This window comes from Puntigrus tetrazona, chromosome 14, assembly GCF_018831695.1.
Source record: "Puntigrus tetrazona isolate hp1 chromosome 14, ASM1883169v1, whole genome shotgun sequence".
NCBI classification, from domain to species: Eukaryota; Metazoa; Chordata; class Actinopteri; order Cypriniformes; family Cyprinidae; genus Puntigrus; species Puntigrus tetrazona.
Genome location: NC_056712.1, coordinates 8,533,587 through 8,553,094, shown reverse-complemented (window position 1 = coordinate 8,553,094; position 19,508 = coordinate 8,533,587). Strand labels below are relative to the sequence as shown.

At 34.7% G+C, this 19,508-nt stretch overlaps 1 protein-coding gene across 1 annotated transcript; it reads left to right on the top strand.

Moving 5' to 3' along the window:
- The first annotated feature begins 256 nt into the window (after nt 1-256).
- On the top strand, nt 257-18,380 carry bicc2 (bicaudal C homolog 2). Its single transcript, XM_043256797.1, is given in 20 exon segments — nt 257-497; nt 1,960-2,006; nt 2,674-2,743; nt 4,027-4,106; nt 4,174-4,335; nt 4,433-4,486; nt 5,898-6,092; nt 6,164-6,427; nt 7,795-7,926; nt 8,987-9,197; nt 9,303-9,362; nt 9,365-9,435; nt 10,197-10,363; nt 10,482-10,572; nt 10,698-10,737; nt 12,954-13,102; nt 16,054-16,198; nt 16,420-16,565; nt 17,588-17,687; nt 17,786-18,380. Coding segments are annotated over 20 exon segments (2,556 nt in total). The 3' UTR covers nt 17,917-18,380.
- Nucleotides 18,381-19,508: the final 1,128 nt, after the last annotated feature.

Below are 19,508 nucleotides of genomic sequence, written 5' to 3'. Positions count from 1 at the left end.
ACGTTTTATTAATGTTACTTTTCAGAACTTTAAGAGAACGTTCTCTGTTAGCTGGGTGTTAGCTGGAAACAACAAGGACACAAAAGTTCTCAGCTTTGTCTCACTGAGATTGTCCTGTGGTCATGTGATCTGTTAGAGGGGTGTGATGTGCTGTATTGCTCTGTTCTGAGGTGTGTGTGTGTCTCAGGGCCCCTCTTTTACTTGTTTCCTTGGTCGCACTGACGGACACACACACATACACACACACACTCTCACTATGGCGGCCCCAGAGACATGCAGCTCCCTTCCTGAGCCTCCTGAAGCAGAGTCCTGCGACGGACCTCAGCTGGACCCCAACCAGACCCCGCAAAACCAGAACAACAACAAGAAGAAAGAGGAGGATGACGAGGACGAAGAGGATGAAGGATCTGAACTTCAGGACCAGGAGCCTTCAGACCCGGAGTGTGTGGAGGAGAGATTCCGGATCGACCGGAAGAAGCTGGAGCTCATGCTGTACGGTGAGTGTTTGATCGATGGCCGCAATCTGTCACGCTTTTCTGTAGAATTATTCCAGAAGCTTCATTAGTCTGTGCATGCAAATGAAACCCGTTTAGAAATCCACCTGTCGCGGATTTCCAGCTAAATGTCCTTCTGACGCGATGTTAGGGAGCGTTAGATGGATGTCGCCCGTTTGTGTGGCGGTTCTGCCGTGATGAACAGGTTTAATGGTCTGTTATCGGGAGCTGTCCAGGAAGATTCTGGAGTCGAGTCGAGTTTAAGCGCCTGCGATTCATCAACACGAGCTTGGAGATGACATTCAAATCCCTCGGAGATGAGAGCGAGTGACGGATTGAGCTTGTCGAAGCAAATGTTTTTGCGTTGATCTGGTAGAGAAGTTCAAAGTTCTTCAGTCTTAACTTTAAGATGAGCTTCCTTAGAATTAGAAACATTTGTTTTTTTTTTAAAAGGTGCCTCTGATTACTTAGCAAGCACAGCTCTCCTCATACACACACACACACACACACACACACACACACACATGAATTGAGGAATCGTTTGTGTTTCTTGATTCAGCTTCTTTCACAGGGAGGTGAATTAGTTTTGCGTCAGCATCGCTTGCTCTAACATAACTTTGCTGTTTGACACTGTTTCTCAGAAGCAGCTTTGGGGGCTTTTCTTTTACATGCGCGCACACACACTCACACACACACACACACTCACACACACTCACTCACACGCTGGTTGTTCAGTCATTCTTGCTTGCAGAGCCGTGTAACCCGTAGCGATGAGGAGCAGTTAATGAAAGGAGGGATGTTCACCCTAACCCTGTAAATGTCACTCTGGGGCAAATGTGTTTAACTTTACCACCCCCTCACGCACGCACACACACACACACACACACACACACACAGGCATAATGGTTTTCAAACTGTACAAACTGTATTTTCTATCCCTTTACCGAATGCTAGGCATAAATCTCACCCCTTACACAAAATGTTCAGCTTTTTTTGATTTTCAAAAACGTAATTCTTTATGATTTATAAGCTGTTTTCCTAATGGAGGCCGAAAATAATGTATTGCCTATATATTGTCTACATTGTCATACTATTATGAATGCAAAACATGCAATATAACCGTTAACCACTGAAAACTATGCATACAGCTGTTTATTTGCTTATTTATGCACCATTTACATTGTTGGTAAAACCTATTTTGTGTGTATTTATGTATGTGTCTGTAAATGTATATTTATTTGTCTGTATATAGTATACTTTATAAACAGACTATATAGATGCACAATATCAACAAAATATTTATAAATGCAAATATTTTGAAACTATAAAACATATATAAATGTTTATTTTGTATCGCGTAATGCATTACATTTATTATTCAAATAAAACATGAAAATAAAAAATATATCTTCTGAATGTTTTACTATAAAATATGGTGCATCAATCTTTCTTTCTGTGTCTTTAGCTCCTGCTGAAGGTTCAGGGCTGTCAGGCGAGGAGTTCTTCCAGAAAGTAAGTAACCAAAAGCGTTTGAATCTAATTTAACACATCTAATATAAACCGGTGTTAATGTCACCAATATTATATTGTTTGTTAATATTCTAAATTGTGTGTATTTTTAGTATTAGTTTTAGATTTGAATTTTGAATTTAGAATTTTAGATTATTTGAATTTGATTTGAATTTAGATTTCTTTTGTTATTTTAGTACTCAGGTTCGACAATTTAAAAATGTTGCTTTGGAGTCAAATATGTTTTATACATTTTATCTCAGTTTTTGTATGTTTTATTTCAATTAATGAAAATGTTTTTTATAGATTTAATTATGGTTATTATTTAATTGTTATCATTTTCATAATCACGTCAAAGCCGCTGCCATCTGCAGACATCAACAAACACGTGCATGTGTTTGTTGAGATCCTCTGGCGTCTCAGTATAAAGATCACATACTTGTTTTTTTCTTTTGTGGTTTTCTGGTCTTTTGTTAATTAAGGAGAAAGAAAAAAAGTCACTGAAGTGATTTTGTCCCAAACGCACGGAACAGATTTGCTGTTATGAAGGCAAAACTAGGAGCTTTGAGATGCTAATGAGTCATTGTCTCTGTTGAATGGAGGATGTGAGGATGCAAATTGACTATCTATTGAACTGGAGTTTCTCTTCCTCACGCACTCATTGTCTCAGGTGATGAGAGAAACACACACTCAGGTAAAATGGCCATCCAAGCTGAAGATCGGTGCCAAATCAAAGAAAGGTGAGCGCTGTCATCATTTACTCACTCTCATGGTCCATTTAGTTGAATGTTCATGCTGCTGTTTTACATACAATGACCAAAAAGTTCCAAAGCACCGTAAAGGTGTCATAAAACTAGTCAGAATGACCCATGCACTGTATTCTTGTTGCCTGGTGATATGCAGTTGCTTTGCCATTGTTGATGCCTGACCTGACACAATGCATTTTTATGCTGCAAGTCTGAATATGAGATGAGGTTTAAGAGAAAGTCGTACGGGTTAAAGCACAAAAATAGTGCACAAACAAGATTCAGTTCAGGGACATAATTGTCCGATAAGATAAAACATGAAAAAACTTCCTTTGGGGATGTATTGAGACTAATATTGTTTTGAGGGAATATTTAGAAAAATTACTGCTCTTCTTGTAAATTTGTATTTATTTATTTTTTACTATAAATGCAAAATGTTCTCTCTTAGGATTTAGGTCAGTTGTTTTAAACTAAATATAACATTTATGTTAATTAAAATAAAAGAAACCATGTGAAATAAGATCTAATTTTAGTTAGGTACTAAGTCAACGTTTCTCATTTTAGTTTAGTTTAAGTTTAAAGTACTAAAATCACTTAAAGAGGCATATTAAGAAAGAAAAATCCTATTAATTATTTATTTGTTGTGTTTTAATTTTTTTTTTCATGTAGTTTTTCCTCAATATTTATTTGGAGAAAATCTAATTTAAAAAAGAAAAATGTAAGTGTTGCTTTGCCAACTAACTCTAATAAAATTGTTTTCAGTTAACAATTAAATATTTTTTAATGAAAAGGTTTTAGCATTAGTTCATTATAAAAACAGGAGAGATAAATATGACAACACCAACTGAAGAAATTATTCACAAAATTATGTATGAATGTACATTTTGATTTCATTCATGTTATGTTTTTGGGGGGGGGTATGGTTTGGTACAGCGTTATAATTACATGAACTAATAATAGTAATAATAAACAACTTTGATTTTAAAATGTATTTTGATTGTTTATTTCATTTCAGTTGGTTGCATCTTCAATAATAGCTACAAAAATCTTATCTGCTTCTCCACAAATGGCTTAAGCACAAATAAATCATTCACATTAACATCAAAGGAAAAATGATTTTCAGAACATTTTGAAATGTGATGACTATTTTTCACCTTTTCTTTACTTCTAACTAAAATGAAGGCCTCTTTTATGATCCCGGTCCAACTGTTTTATAGTGAATAGTTTGGTGTTATGGAAATAAAATGTATTGTGTTGATTTGTGTATTTGTGTTCAGATCCTCATGTGAAAGTGGAGGGGAAGAGAGCAAACGTTCTGGAGGCCAAGCGCAAGATTTTGGAGCTCCTAGAGACTAAGGTGAGCTCCTTTGATTTCTCTGTTCATCTGCCCTGTGGAGATCTCATCGCAGCCCACCTATGCACAGGTGAATAAAGTCACACTGAAGATGGACGTCACGCATACAGAGCACTCTCATGTGATTGGGAAAGGAGGCGGAAACATTAAGAAGGTCATGGAGGACACTTCCTGTCACATTCACTTCCCTGATTCCAACCGAAACAACAGCGCGGGAGAAAAGAGTAACCAGGTACTCACGTCCCTCACAGTTGTGGCACACTGCTGTACACAATACACACTCCATGAGTTTTATGTGAAACTGTATGTAAGTAATTAAATACCTGCAGGTGTCAATCGCTGGGCCGGTTCAGGGGGTGGAGTCTGCCAGGAGACAGATCCGGGTCAGTAACTCCTCATTAGTATTCATCGTATTTAAATATGAATATGTCCTTAATAATATCTAGTTTTTTTTTTTAATTTAGCTTTTTCTTTTTTACTTTTTTAGTTATTTATGACTTCAACTTAATAAAGAGAAATGCTGCCTTTGCAGCCAACAAGATATTTGTATATATTTTATTTAGTTTCTAGTAACTTTTTTTTACTTTGAATTCCTTTATGTAATGATATTTAGTGATTAATATTTATATAATCTTATAACATATGTAATATTATTGCTAAGTCCAGATGTGCTAATAATGTGTGTTAATTAAATCAAAAGTTGCTTCAACAAAATATTGCTTTAAGGATGTGCACTTTTAAAAGATTTCAGTGTGTTTTTTTACTGGAGTTGTATAGTTATATACTTTACATTAAAGGTAGAAAGATTTTGAAATTATTTATCTCGGTCTCTTTTTTTGGCATTTTAACTGGTGTGTGTTAATACATATTCCTAAATGCATTTGTAACTTTTAGTAACACTTTGTTTTTAAGGTTTCGTAATACAGAGTAATTACCCAGTTAAGTACTTCATAGTAGCCGTTGGAGCATGAAACATTGGAAGATTCACAAATCATTCTCACGGAAGCAAAAGCACTTGACCCAACATCAATAGCACTTTCTTCTTCTCCTGCTCTTTCCTATCCTTTTCTTGTTATATAAAAAAAAAAAAAAAAAAAGCCTCATGTCTGCGTTAGGTAAGCCAAGACCCCACTCAGAGCACTTATGCACTACTGCCCTTTTGTTGACATTAATTGCTTCTATTGCCTACCTCATTTGTACGTCGCTTTGGATAAAAGCGTCTGCTAAATGACTAAATGTAAATGTTATTTATATCTTTTTAATCACCTAATCGCCTGTACATGACTATTACTCGCACAATAAATAATATATATATTTGCTCACCTGTCTTATCAAAACACATGCGAGAGTGGAGTCTCATTAGGATTTTCCATAATTTGCAGTAAATAACTACCACTTGCGCATTTGTCCACATGTGTTGCCATAGTATTCATAGGCAGAAACCAAGGATAGCACGGATATTGATGCATTGATAGGCGACGATGACCAGGGAGGGGTCTTAATTTAAATCTGGAATTTTTTTAAATAAACAAATCCTAGAAAACCTCTGAGATAGCGTAAGTACACAACTGTGTAAAATATACAACACTGTTCAAGTGGTTTTTGGATATTTTATGACAAAATGTTATGCCTTCAACTATAGTGATGAAAATCGAAACAGATTTTAAATAAATCTAATCAGTCATTTTAATAAATATTCATTATATTTAAATACATGACATTTATATTAAAAATTCATAGGTTTGGGTTCAAATATATGTTTTACGGGTATGTGCACTTGACTCTGATTTGCAGGACCTGCAGCCGCTGGTTCTGACCTTTGACCTTCCGGTGACCCTTGTGGGGGGTGTGGTGTGTGACACGGGCTCTCCGGTGATTCAGCACGTGGCTCAGGCGTTCGGAGTGAGCGTCAGCTTCAGGACGCAGCCCAAACTCTACAGCAGCACCTGCAGCGTGAGAGGAACGCAGGGGAACGCCGCGGCCGTCAAGGTGATGCTCGCCCTCACGACACACAGCCCCCACCGCACGCGGCGTCAGTAACTGACCTTTGACCTCCGCAGAAGGCCACCTGCGTGCTGATGGAGCTGCTGCTGGGCTCCGAGGCCCTGGCCGGGGTCACGGGGGTGATGGTGAGCACACAGCTGGACGTGACCTCGCAGCAGCACCTCTTCCTGTTGGGTCAGAACGGAGCCAACTTCCTGACCGTCATGCATCAGACGCACACACAGATCATCCTGCCTGACCTCAGCGCTCCGCAGCACACACCCTCGCTGCTGATCCAGGGCACGGCCGACGGAGTGTGTGTTGCTCGCCAGCAGCTCATGGTACAAACCCCCCGTGGGTCCCACTTTATATCGTGTCCCTATTACTTGTGCGCTTACATAGTAACTAGATGTGTATGTAGTGAGTACACACTGGTGCACAGTATCTAAACTAAATGAAAAATTAGAAATGTTACTTTGTCAAATAACTGTAATAATAGTAAAACCTTAAAAGACTTATCTATTAATGCAAAATGTTTTTTTAGGATTTGGGTTGGTCCAGTGTTGTTATCATAAACCTAAACTAGAATGATTAAAAATGGTTTAGATTAGAATATAATAAAAAAAGATCATTTATATCAAATAAACTTTAACTTACTAAATCTTAAGCTGCAGACATTTTGGGGACATTCACATTAAAATAAAGGTAAACTGAAATTAATGGTAAAAACAAAGCAAAAAAGGTTGTTGCCAAAGGAACAATTGATATTTTTCATTTAGTTTAACGGTAACATTTTACAATGTAATTTGTTATTTTATATTGTATACATTATTAATCTATTAGCTAGCATGAACTTGTGATAGTTACTCATTCATGTTAATTCAAAGTGCATTAACCGATGTTAACACAGCTTGTGATTTTAATAATGCATTAATAAATGCTAAGACTAATAAAAGCTGAATAGTATTGTTTAATCTTAGTTTATGTTTAATAGTGTTGTTAAACAATGCTAACTAATAAACCTTATTGTAACTAGTTTAAGTACTAACATTACTAAAGCTAAAATAATGAAAAAATAATATATGAGCGTGTGTGTAAATATATGAAGAGTGCTTACCTTTGTTATTCAATAATCATGTTTTTCAACAAATTTCAGTTGTTTAAAAAAAGTACGTAAATTTTTAAATACAGCTAAAACACAATAAAAAAAATTATGACATCATTAAAAAAAACCCAAGATTTTTGAAAATGAAAGTTATCTGTTTTTGCAAACAAAATTTTCATATGTAATATAATAGTAAATAAGTAATGCTGAAACTGAACTATTACGTATGTAATAATTAACAGGCAATTTTTCCCAAAGTGCTTTTTTCATATTCATCAGTTATATTATTTTCAATGCAATAACATTTCGAACAGTAGCAGATGAAACAAAATGACTCATTAGCGTTTATTCATGTCTAATGGTGTGTGAAAACGTGGCCTCAGACAACATGTACAGTGTGCCCCTGTAAAAAGTAATTGCGTTAGAAAATGTAATTTAATGTAAAAATAGAACACACACAATCAGGATTACGACATACATGATGCTTCGTATACAATAACAATAGACATTTGTCATGAAGTCCATTCCTCTGAGGTGAATGAACGAGACACATCTGGATGAGACTATATCCATGTGCTGATCTCGTGCTGCTTTCTCGTTCAGGACTGTCTGCCCGTCTGCCTGATGTTTGATTTGAAGGACGAGGGAGAGTCTGACCCTCGGAAACTCGCTCAGATGATGCAGAATCTGGGTGTTTTCATCAGCATCAAACCCAAGGTCAAGCAGACAGCGAAGGTACCGCAGCACAGCTCCCACAATGCACCTGTCACCAAAACAGGCACGCATACAAATCATAGACTTACTGTACATTACTCGTTACGGCGTTCGTCGTCTTTAGGGCTGTTCACACTGACGTCTGTTAACTCACTGCATTCGTTCGCTCCACGTTTCATCAGTTCACTTTCTGCTTCAAAGAGCATGAGGTTATGGGTCATATTAGACAAAAGCCATGCATTGCTTATAATTCATACTGTTCTATGAGTTATGATGCACTAAACACTATGTGGGTATGATGAAGCGGTTTTTAAACTTACTCTTATTGCACAGCCTACATTTCAGTATTTATTTGTGAGTGAATCAGTGTTTTGATCAAGGTTCAGTGCCAATGCTTTCTTTTCCCCGGTACTTTATTTCACGCGATATTTCACACTATAATTATAAAAACAACACTCTAAAATATAATAATTGAATAAAAAGTATTATTGTTAAAAATAATAAACATTCTAAATGTGTACTATCTAAAATATTAAAAATTTTTGTATGAAAAATTAAATAATATAATTATAACTCATATACAAATACAAAGCAATATTCAAATATGATGTAATATTTTATTAATGTAATATTATTAAACAAATGATATATACTCTTTAGATTTTAATGCTGGTGTAAATGAAACATTCTACAGTGATGAAAATGTTACTCATCGATTAAAACAAAGAAAAAAATTACAAAACTTGCGTGTAAAAGCCCAAAAGTGTGTTATTTTGACTTTTGATGTGTTATTTTGTATTAAAGATCTTTTTTAATAATATATTTAGTGTTGTTACCTTTTTACAACATAAGGTAAAATTTGTTCCTGTCTTTTTGTAAAAACCATATTTTGGTAGATTTTCTTTTTTGCTCATCATATGTAATTTTTTTTTTGGCATCACATATCGTTTTATTTTATTGTCCTTTTTTGTATGAGATGTTAACTCTTTAAGAAGATCACATATAATATTCTCTTTTGTTACATTGTTCTTGTTTTTGTTTTTAACGTAAAATGGTAACTCTTGAAAGTGTCTGCTTCCAGTCGGTGGTCGTTAAAGGTTTGGAGAGGAACATCGTTAGCCTTTATGAGGCCAGACGTCTGCTGCTGGGCCTGGACTCCACTGAGGTTTCCATGACAACCAAGAATGTGTCTGAGGTGACCAAGACCCCGGCGGACCCTCTGGTGGCCAATAATGGAATCACAAGCTACTGGATCAATGTTCTTCTGCAGCAGCTGCGCCTCACTGAGACAGGTGTGTGTGTGTGTGTGTGTGTGTACACTTCATCCTATTTAGTTTCACTCATGCTTGTTTGTTTTGCTAAATGAATGTAATGTTTTTGTACGTTTCAATCTTCAGGTGCTGTGTCCGCTCCTGATGCCACAATTGGCTCTCTCTCTGGAAAGCCCCGCCCCTTGCCTCTCCCGGATTGGCTATTTCATTAGAAGATAAACGGATAGGAATCAAAGGAGTTGAATCTAAATTAGAAAAGGTTTGGATGACCACGTTATTCATGATGTGCATACTAGTGTACTATATGTATATCTACAAAGTGTTTGACTCCATAATTAAAATAAAATAAAATGAAATAAAACACATATATAATAATAAGAACGTATATAAAATTATGAAATTGTTATATATTATATGGAATTTTAAATTTACTAAATTACTAAATATTTATTATAATAATTTTAGTGTGAAAATAGTGCTGTCAAGTGATTAATTGTGATTAATTACATTCAAAATAAAAGTTTTTATTTAAATAATGTTAGGTAAAATAATACATTACACACATACAGTATGTATTGAAAATATTTACATGCATATACATTTATATTAATGTTTTTATATTATATGTAAATATATTTAATCTATAAACATAGCATATTTTACTTCCATATACACATGTATGTGGTTGTGTTTGTTTATACATTATAAATATACACAGTACACATTTATATATTATTTAAAAAATATTTATTTTGGATGTTATTATTCATTTGACAGCACTCGGAAATATATTAAATAAAATATTAAATTTGTAAAGCATGCATACATTTGCTGCTTTTAATTATTATGCTGATTTAAATCATACTTAAAATTAGTATTAAATATTATTGTTATTATTATTATTTTTTTTATCATTATTATTAATATCAATTGTATTAAAGTAAAGAGAATTATAAATAATTTGAAATACCAAAAAAACTGCTTAAAACCTGTTGACTGTAAACAATAAACTTTGATCAGATTCCAGAGGCTGAGGATCAGCCGACACAATCAGAGATGGAGGCCTGCGTCTCGCCACATGCAGAGGTCACAGAGGTCAGAGAGGTCGTTGTCAAGCCAACTGTCTCGAGGAGAGGCAGCCAATCAGAGGCCTTGAGAGAGCCAAACCCACCGTTCACGCCGGAGAGGTACAAACCTTTCTCCTGAACAGACAGTCAGACCATGCTCTGGATTCTGGTCCAGAATATGATTTACAGCACTGAATGAAGCTCTCTGTGTGTGTGTGTGTGTGTGTGTGTGTTTCAGGTCAGGGAGAGTGGAGGTGGATGGTGTTTATCTGAACAGAGACAGACGCTGTAGTCTGAGAATATTCCCATCTGTGGACAATAATAATGAGGCAAAGCACTTTTTTTTCATTTTTAAAATCAAAACAAAACTGCTTGCTGTAAATGTATTGAATAAACTGTATGAATCATTTTTCCAGAATTTTTTTATGTCTATGTTTGACGTTTATTTTAACAGGATCGTGAATACGAGAGAAAGAAGCTTCTGGCAACTCAAGGTTTGTGTGTTTTTGTTGTAGGACATTTTGTAAGAAGATTGATAACTTGATATATCATATATAATATAATATAGCATAATAAAATACATATTAAATAGAATATATCATAGAAATAAGGAAGCAGTTGAGGTTTTTGCAGTGTGCTTTTATTTTATGATATTTAACACTTTTTTATTAATACTGCTACTACTAAGTAAGCTAGTAATATATAAAATTGTGTTTCATAAGAATGTGTTAATTTAAATAAGTATATATTATATATAAAATATTAATATATAAAATTGTGTTTTATTGAATTAGAATATGTTTTATGTTTTTGTCTTTATTATAATTTGATGTATTATTTTTTTATTTTTAAATTAGTACAATTTTCACATTTTTGTATTTTATATATATATATATATATATATATATATATATATATATATATATATATATATATAATGAATATAATATACTGTTTTGAAATAGCAAATATTCAATTTCATATATAGAATTATATGAAAATATTGATTTTACTTGAAAAGTATTTATACATTACAGGTGCATTTATTATGTATTATAAAAAGAAGATGAGGATGTTTTTAATTCAGGACTTCAAGACAAAACATTCAGCAAACATCAGAGTTAAAAGACATTTGTATTATACATTATATTATATTATAAATAACAAACGCAACTTTTATATTTACTCCAGAGTTTTACCGATCAAAATCAGCTCCACAAATTACAGACTGATTTTCTGCATATTTTTCAGTGTCTCACATCAAAGTATTATCTTTGTGTGATCAGATGTGGCCATGAAAAGCCTTAAAGTTGAATGATTTAAGTCGGGATTGTCATTGTGGGCCGTGGCTAGATGGACTCGTGCCGCCGCAGGCTCCATCTATTTGGCATTCATCATGCTGTATAAAGCTCAAAATGGATTAAAGAGCTGGAGTGTGCCAGAGAGGTGATATAGGGGAGCCATTTAAGCGTTACGCAGTGCCAGAGAGGGTGATAGAGGGACCCATTTCAGAGTAACACGCTGCCAGATTTATAATGGCGTGCAGCCACTCCACCCACTGAATATGCAGACAGATGAACAGTCACACACACACAAAAACACACAGAGAAACCTGACATCTGACAGTTTCCACTACATTCATATCTTCTGCACTTCTTGTTAACTGAGATACAAAAAATGTTTGTACTTTAATTCTACTAAAGCTATTACACTATAAATAAACCACTTAGAAATCACTAGTAAATTTCATCAAGACTTGACTAAGCAACAACAAATAAACGTATTTATATAACAATTAAACATGTGATTTGAAGTAGAAAAACAGAAATAGTAATTCCGTTTAAAAATATGTGTGTGTGTGTGTGAAAAAATATTTGAAAATAATATAATTGTACATACATAAAACTATTTACAAATATTATGTACAATTATTTGTATTACTATATAATGCTGTTAAAATGTATATCACTGTATATTAAAATATATACAAATATTATTTATATTTGTAAAGCATATATACATCATAAGTGTACTTAAAAAAAAAAAAGAAACAAGAACGGGCATTAATTTGTATTTTGATATTATTTTATAATGTATTTCTATTTCTTATTCATTTTTACTTTTATTTATTTAAGCACTTTCAGTTCAGCAAAAAAAAGAGAAATGACGCTTTGCCAATTTGAAATGAAATGTTTATTTTATTTACATTTTAATGGCTTATTTTAATGGTCTTAGTTTTAAATTTTACTTTTAGGTAATGACAACGCTGCTACACACTCCAGATACTGATACATTGACTTTTAAATAAACTCCCATTTAAACCACTTCAGTCAAACACACACACACACACACAGAGAGAGAGAGAGAGAGAGAGAGAGAGAGAGAGAGAGATGTGGAAAGGTAGCAGCACATTCTTCTGCATGACTGCTTTTGATTAAGTTGCTTAATTAGGTGGCAGGTGTTTAATAATGCAGGGGGATACACGCACACACACACACGTGAGCGCACACACACACACACACACACACACACACACACACACACACGTGCACACACACACACATACACTTTAATTAGAGCTGCTGTTATATGCCAGTGTAAATCTGGATGTGGTTCTGAGCGTGTAATGTTTCCAGGCATTCACAGTTTTTTTGTGTGGGTTTCATAATGCCTGTGATTTAATCTGTGAAAACCTGCTTGTGTGTGATAGCCATGCAGCAGAAGCCCGTGGTGACGGAGGTTCGAACCCCTACAGACACCTGGAGCGGCTTGGGCTTCTCCAAATCAATGCCCACTGACGCTGTGAAAGAGCTGAGAGCCGTGAGCCGCCGCTGCTACAGACCCTACCACAACCAGCAGGTACACACGTCAATATTTAATGCACATTTATGCATTTAGCAGCCGCATTCATCTAAACTGACTTAGGGGGATAAGCACTTGGTTAAAGAGCCTGCAATATTTAGCTCATTCAACCAGAGCGGATCAGAGAGGGTGAAGGATCTGGAAAGTCACTTTATGCCACGTTATGACAGAACAAGGATTTTACTTTTAGCTTTCTAAATGAGGAAATATTATAATCTTTTGTTTTTATACAGGCTAATCTGGCTTTTCAGAACTCAGTATCAAAGTTCAGCATGTGTGTCAAAACAGTATCACACCACTCACATTTTCTTCATGAAAAATATTAATTACATTCCAAGTAAAATCACATAATATATGTAGGTGTACTGTGTATATTTATTGTGAATGTATAAATACACACACATACAGTATTAATTTAAAAAAATATTTGTATATGTATATTTAAATTTTTTTGCATGTGCGTATATATACATATTTTTCTTAAATGTATACATGCATGTGTTTTTATTCATATGTACATAATAAATATACACGTATATACATATGCTTTGTAAACGAAAACATGTATTTTGGATGTGATGTATTGTTTGACAGCACTAGAAAAACTAAGCTGTTTTGACAGAGAATAAGACATACAACAGTTTTTGATTTATTTTGTGTTGTGATGGAAATTAATAATACAATTTAAATTTGATTACAATTGACAATATGGACAGTTTTCTATTTTCAATAAATGCTCTTATTTTGATCTTTCTATTAATCAAGGAGTTCTGAAAAGTAAAACTGTTTCTACAGTTTCCACAAAAAAATAACTGTTTTCAACATTAATAATAATGTTTCAAGAGCAGCAAATCATGATATTAGACTGTTTTCTGAAGGATCATGTGACACTGAAGACAGAATTACTGAGTAATCATGCCTGAAAATCCTGGTTTATATCACAGGAATAAATTTACATAAAGACAATATTTAAAATAGTAATAATATTTCACAATTTTCGCTGTGTTTTTAATCAAATAATTGCTTCCTGTGTGAGTAGAAGATTTCTTTGAAAATTGTAATTGGTAATTTTTTGACAGCTATCATATAAAAGAGCAGCGAAATGTGTCATGCAGGTTTTTTGAATAACATGAGTAAATAATGACAAACGTTTGGCAGACTTCTTTCCAAAACATTAAAAATCCTACTGGCCACAAACTTTTGAACAGTAATCTTATTCTTGCTGTAGCAATAATGGAGTGAAGTTCATTCAAGTTACGTTTACATGAGCTACAGCAAATTTCCTGAGTGTAAACATATTAAATGCAAGTGTGTGTGTGTGTGTGTGTGTGTGTGTGTGTGTCTATGTGCATGTGTTTGTACTAAATGACAGACTGCAAAATTACCCACCTGTGTGAGGAAACTAGTGTGTGATGGGTTTATGAAAAGATTTATTTTTGATCTGAGGAATACAGGGTCTGTACACACACAAACACACACACACACACACATTGGTATTTGTAGTTTATGAGGACTGTGCTATTGTCCTACACCTAAACCTACCCCTTACAGCCATTTTTTTTAAAATCACCATTTTGTGTTTTTTTTTTTAAGACTTTTGAATTATGGGGACATTGGCAGTGTCTACATAAACCACTTTCACTAATACCTCTGTCACACCCATGTCATTAAACTAATTTGTGTCCCCATAAGCCACAATTGCAACCCTCTCTCACACACACACACACACGTCTGTCATTCAGAGCAGTGTAATCATGGAGAAAAGTCTCTAAACTCCAATCACAGAGGTGTATGAGCACACAGTGAGCAGCACATCCCCGTTCCCTTCACTTCCACCCTCATTTCCTCTCCGCTGGGATAATGAGACTCTCTCAATTAAAGAGCTCAATGGAAGCGGTTTAGCACCGCACTGCAGCGCTGATTGAATCTGTTTTTGATTGTTACTGCTGTTTGAACCACATTATTTCTCAGAATAAGTGAAGCCCTGTGAAGGATTCAAATTGAAAAGTTATTGAAATCTGTTTGTCTGGCTCTCTTTCTGTTGTGCTTTATCTGTTCGTAAAGGGTGGTTCAATCAAAGATGAACGTTTTGTCATCATTTACTCAAACCTGTATGACTTTCTGTCTGCTGTGGAACACAAAAGCAGATGGTTTTTTTTTGCTGCTCTTTTCAGTGTAATCAAAACAGACTGTGTTCAGGAGAGGAATAAAGGGAATAAAGACGTTTTCAATGTTTTTGAAAGAAGTCTCACTAAAGCTGCATTTATTTGATTAGAAATACAGAGCAAATAAGTAATATTGCGAAATATTATTACAATTAAAAATACTAACTTTTCCATGTGAATATGTTGTAAAGTATAATTTATTCCTGTGATCAAAGCTGAATTTTCAGGATCATTAATCCAGTCTTCAATGTCACATGATCCTTCAGAAATCACTCTAATGCACTGATTTGATGTTCAAGAAACATTTCTGATTATTATCAGTGTTAACAACAGATTGTCGCTTTTTAATAGAAAGTAGAAAAATGTAAATAGAAAGTTCAAAAGAACAGCATTTATTTAAAACCAATCTTTGTAACATTGTAAATGTCTTCACTGTCATTTATGATCCATTTTAAGCGTCCTTGCAGAAGAAAAGAAATGGTAGTTAAGATTGTAAACCTTTCAACTCTAACTGCATTTCACAAAATTTCATAGTGTATATTTTACTGTATTTTTAGTTAAATAATTAAATTTAGGTGAGCAAAAGAGACATACACTCTTAAAAATAAAAATGCTTCAGCATGCCATAGAAGACCCCCTTTATCTAAATGGTTGCATAAAGAACCTTTAACATCTCAAGAACTTTTCTGTTTCACGAAAGGTTCTTTGTGGCAAAATTAAGTTTCTTCGGATTATAAAAATGTAAGAAAGAGATGGTTATTTAGTTTTTCTTTCTGGTTTTAGTCGTGGAGTTCACAGAACTCAAAGGAACGTGGTTGGAACGGCAGCGACTCTGAAAACTGGAGAGAAAGACGTGGATCTCTGTCTTCATCCCCACCTCCATCATCATCCTCATTCACTCCCTACAGTCTGTCAGCGTCCCGAACAAGCAAGTGTGCTTCTAAACTCTTTAATTGCAGAGGGTGTGACATATCTTGTTTAATTAGCAGTAACGATTAAATTAGTTGAGCTGCTCATTACACAATTTAATTCTGCCAGCAGCTTTATTTCAAGGTGAAACAATCACTTAAGCTGAAACACGTCAAGATTTAGGACCTACTGGGAAATTAAAATATTACGGGCCTCTCATTTCTAACCTTTGACCTGCAGCTGAGGGATACCTCGCTGGCTCTGAGGACGGGGCATCCAGACATTTGATTGGCAGGTCTCCCAGTCCCTCCCACGCAGACGATCTTATTGAGTTACTGGCACAGTTGGGTCTGGAGAAGTACATCGATATTTTCCAACAACAGGAGGTAAATACACAACCCACACACGCACACACGTCCCAGACGGCACACCCACAGACGCCCACACCGCTGTTGTCTGATGAATATCTGGCTCTGAGCGCTTTTAGGAGTCAGAGCGCACAGGTTTATTTTAGTCTTCCTGGAAACAAAGACATGTCTAAAGGTTTGAGATTGAACTAGTCAGTGGGTTTGCCAAAGTTCAGATCTTTAAATAATCTAAAGAGCTGTGTTTGAGCCGGTTAGTAGCAAACTAACTAGATTTCCGTGAGAAGAACTGTATATTCTGCTGGGTGATTCTGTCTGTGAAAAGAGCACTTACACTTCAAAGAATTAGTTTAATTCAGTATTATTGTGTTCTCATTCTGTAAAAAACATTCTTAAATCAAGGTATTTTTATTTGAGAAGCAACAATTACTGACATCTATTGAGACTTGATTTTATAGAAAAGAATAGATTTCTGCTAATGAATAAGAATTATATAAATTGTTTAGCCTTTGAATTAAGTTATATAATATATAATATATATATATATATATATATATATATATATATATATATATATATATATATATATATATATATATATATATATAATTTTTATTTTAATTTCAATGGATGTTTAAATATTTTATAGACATTTTATAGATGCTTTTTATATTTTGTTATGCACATTAATGGACTTATTGTTTTAAAGATTAATTCTATTATTTTTATTATTGCTATATATATTTCAGTTTTCTTTGTAAAGATGCTAAATTATTTATTATTATTATTATTGTTATTATTATTATTAACGTTCACTAAAGAGTGATGATAGACAGACAGACAAACAGACAGACAGACAGATAGATAGATAGATAGATAGATAGATAGATAGACTGACACACACACATTGCCCCCACTATGACAGGAGTCCCCATGAGTCTGTTTGTATACAGGTTTAAGTCCCCACAAGTATATATAAACTACACACACACACACACACACAGTGTGTGAATATTCTGTGAATATGTTCTCTGGTCCATTAGATTGATTACCAAACGTTCCTGACGCTCTCAGATGAGGATTTGAAGGAAGTGGGCGTGAACACATTTGGAGCGCGACGCAAGATGATCCTCGCCATCACGGGTCACTTTCATTAACCAAACTGACGCAGATCTGCTTTTGATCATCTCAACATATGGTGGATAAATAAAAACACTTGATGAACTTTCTTCTCTCGACAGATTTAAGCAAAAAGAGGAAGTTTTTTCCAGAAGTGCCCTGCATGAAGTCGGGATACCTGGAGGGAGGCGCGAGCGGCCGTCTTCCGCGGATCATGAACGAGGACACAGCTGCCAAGAGTAACCGCTGGTGACGGGACGGTCTGACCGCTGCAGAGCTTCCTATAATGCCCCTGGGGCCGCTTTGTGCTTCCTGTCATGTGGCCCTCTGGGACCAATCAAAGTATGACATGATAGATGATTTCCATATAAGACAGAGAGGACAGATGTGCTGTGACTCTCAGAGGAAACACGCAGAGAAGTGTGACCTTCATCGTGAACCGACCGACTGCCCGTCCAGAACTCACGCTTAGTATGCAAGTCTCTGCCCCTCTCTACCTCTGTTTCTCTGTCCGCTGCTCCTCTATGCAAAACTTCATTTCCTTCATGTTCAAATACGAGAATACTTTACGACTATGCTTTAATGTCAGGTAAATTTGGATCTTCCATTAAATGAGAACCAAAAGCACAGTTTCCTGTATTAATTTGAAGTAATGTTGGATTTTAGAGTTGGATTATTATTTTAATGTAAATATTTTTTGTGACAAAAAACATTAGTAAATAGTAATGTAAATAATGTTGTTTACTAACCTTCATTAAAATATAATGGAAAAAATATTTTCAGTTATTTTTGCGAGACAAAAGCTTAATTGAATTTCTTTCATAATTATTATTGTAATTTTAGTTATTTTTGGGACAAAACCTTTATTAAAAGGTTTAATGTAATACGATTTAAAATAATTATTTAAATTACAATAATGTTTGTAACACAACACCTTCAAAAAAATTGTATAAATAATATTTAGTTTACTGTAAATTTTTTTTGACATGATACATTAATTAAAACAAGGAATGAAAAAAAAAAAAAAGTATTTTTTATGTAAATGATTTTTGTGACAAAACCTGCAGTGGTTTTGGACATAAAACGTTTATTAAAATAAGTGCATTTTGATTTAAAAAATTTTAATTGAAATATTTTTTTGTGACACAAAAACCTCATCCAATAGAGGGCGTCCTGTCACTGTCTGTGCCTCTATGAAAGCTTCAATTTTGTGCATTAAACCTCTTCCTGGAAATGTATTTATTTTTTCTAGGAAATGATGTAATTTCATATCCTTAAAAATTGCCGGCTAGGGCAGGGCTCTCCGTTAAATAAATATACTGCGTGCTAAATGAATAATTAGCTGCTTTTATTCAGCAGAGAAAAATATGAAACCACTCTCAATATTTTGGCGTTGCACCCCAGTGCACAAGCGAAGGTTTTCAATTAAAATTATCTGTGGTGAGTGTGCTCAGCGTTTCTCTCATTTACAATTTAATGCATCTCTCGTCTCCACGCCATTCAGCTGGATTTCTCAAATACATCATGCGGATTTCAGCTGTGTCAATATCTGGGCTGTGGCTGATGGGGGTTTTCACACTCTAACACTTTAAAAGAGTAAAATGTTAACAGCGCATAATCAGAAACTGCACTGACCTGCATTAGCCATGTTAAAATATTGCCACTTAACATTAACAGCATTAAGCCAATGGAGTAGAACGGAATAAATTAAACGCGCAAACACGCGCATACAGAGAAATTGTCTCGTGTCCGTGAGCATCTCAACAACTCACGAATAAACCACTGCGGGGTACCACCGCCACAAACATTTAACCTGTCACAACATGGCTTTGAGTCTGGGTGCAC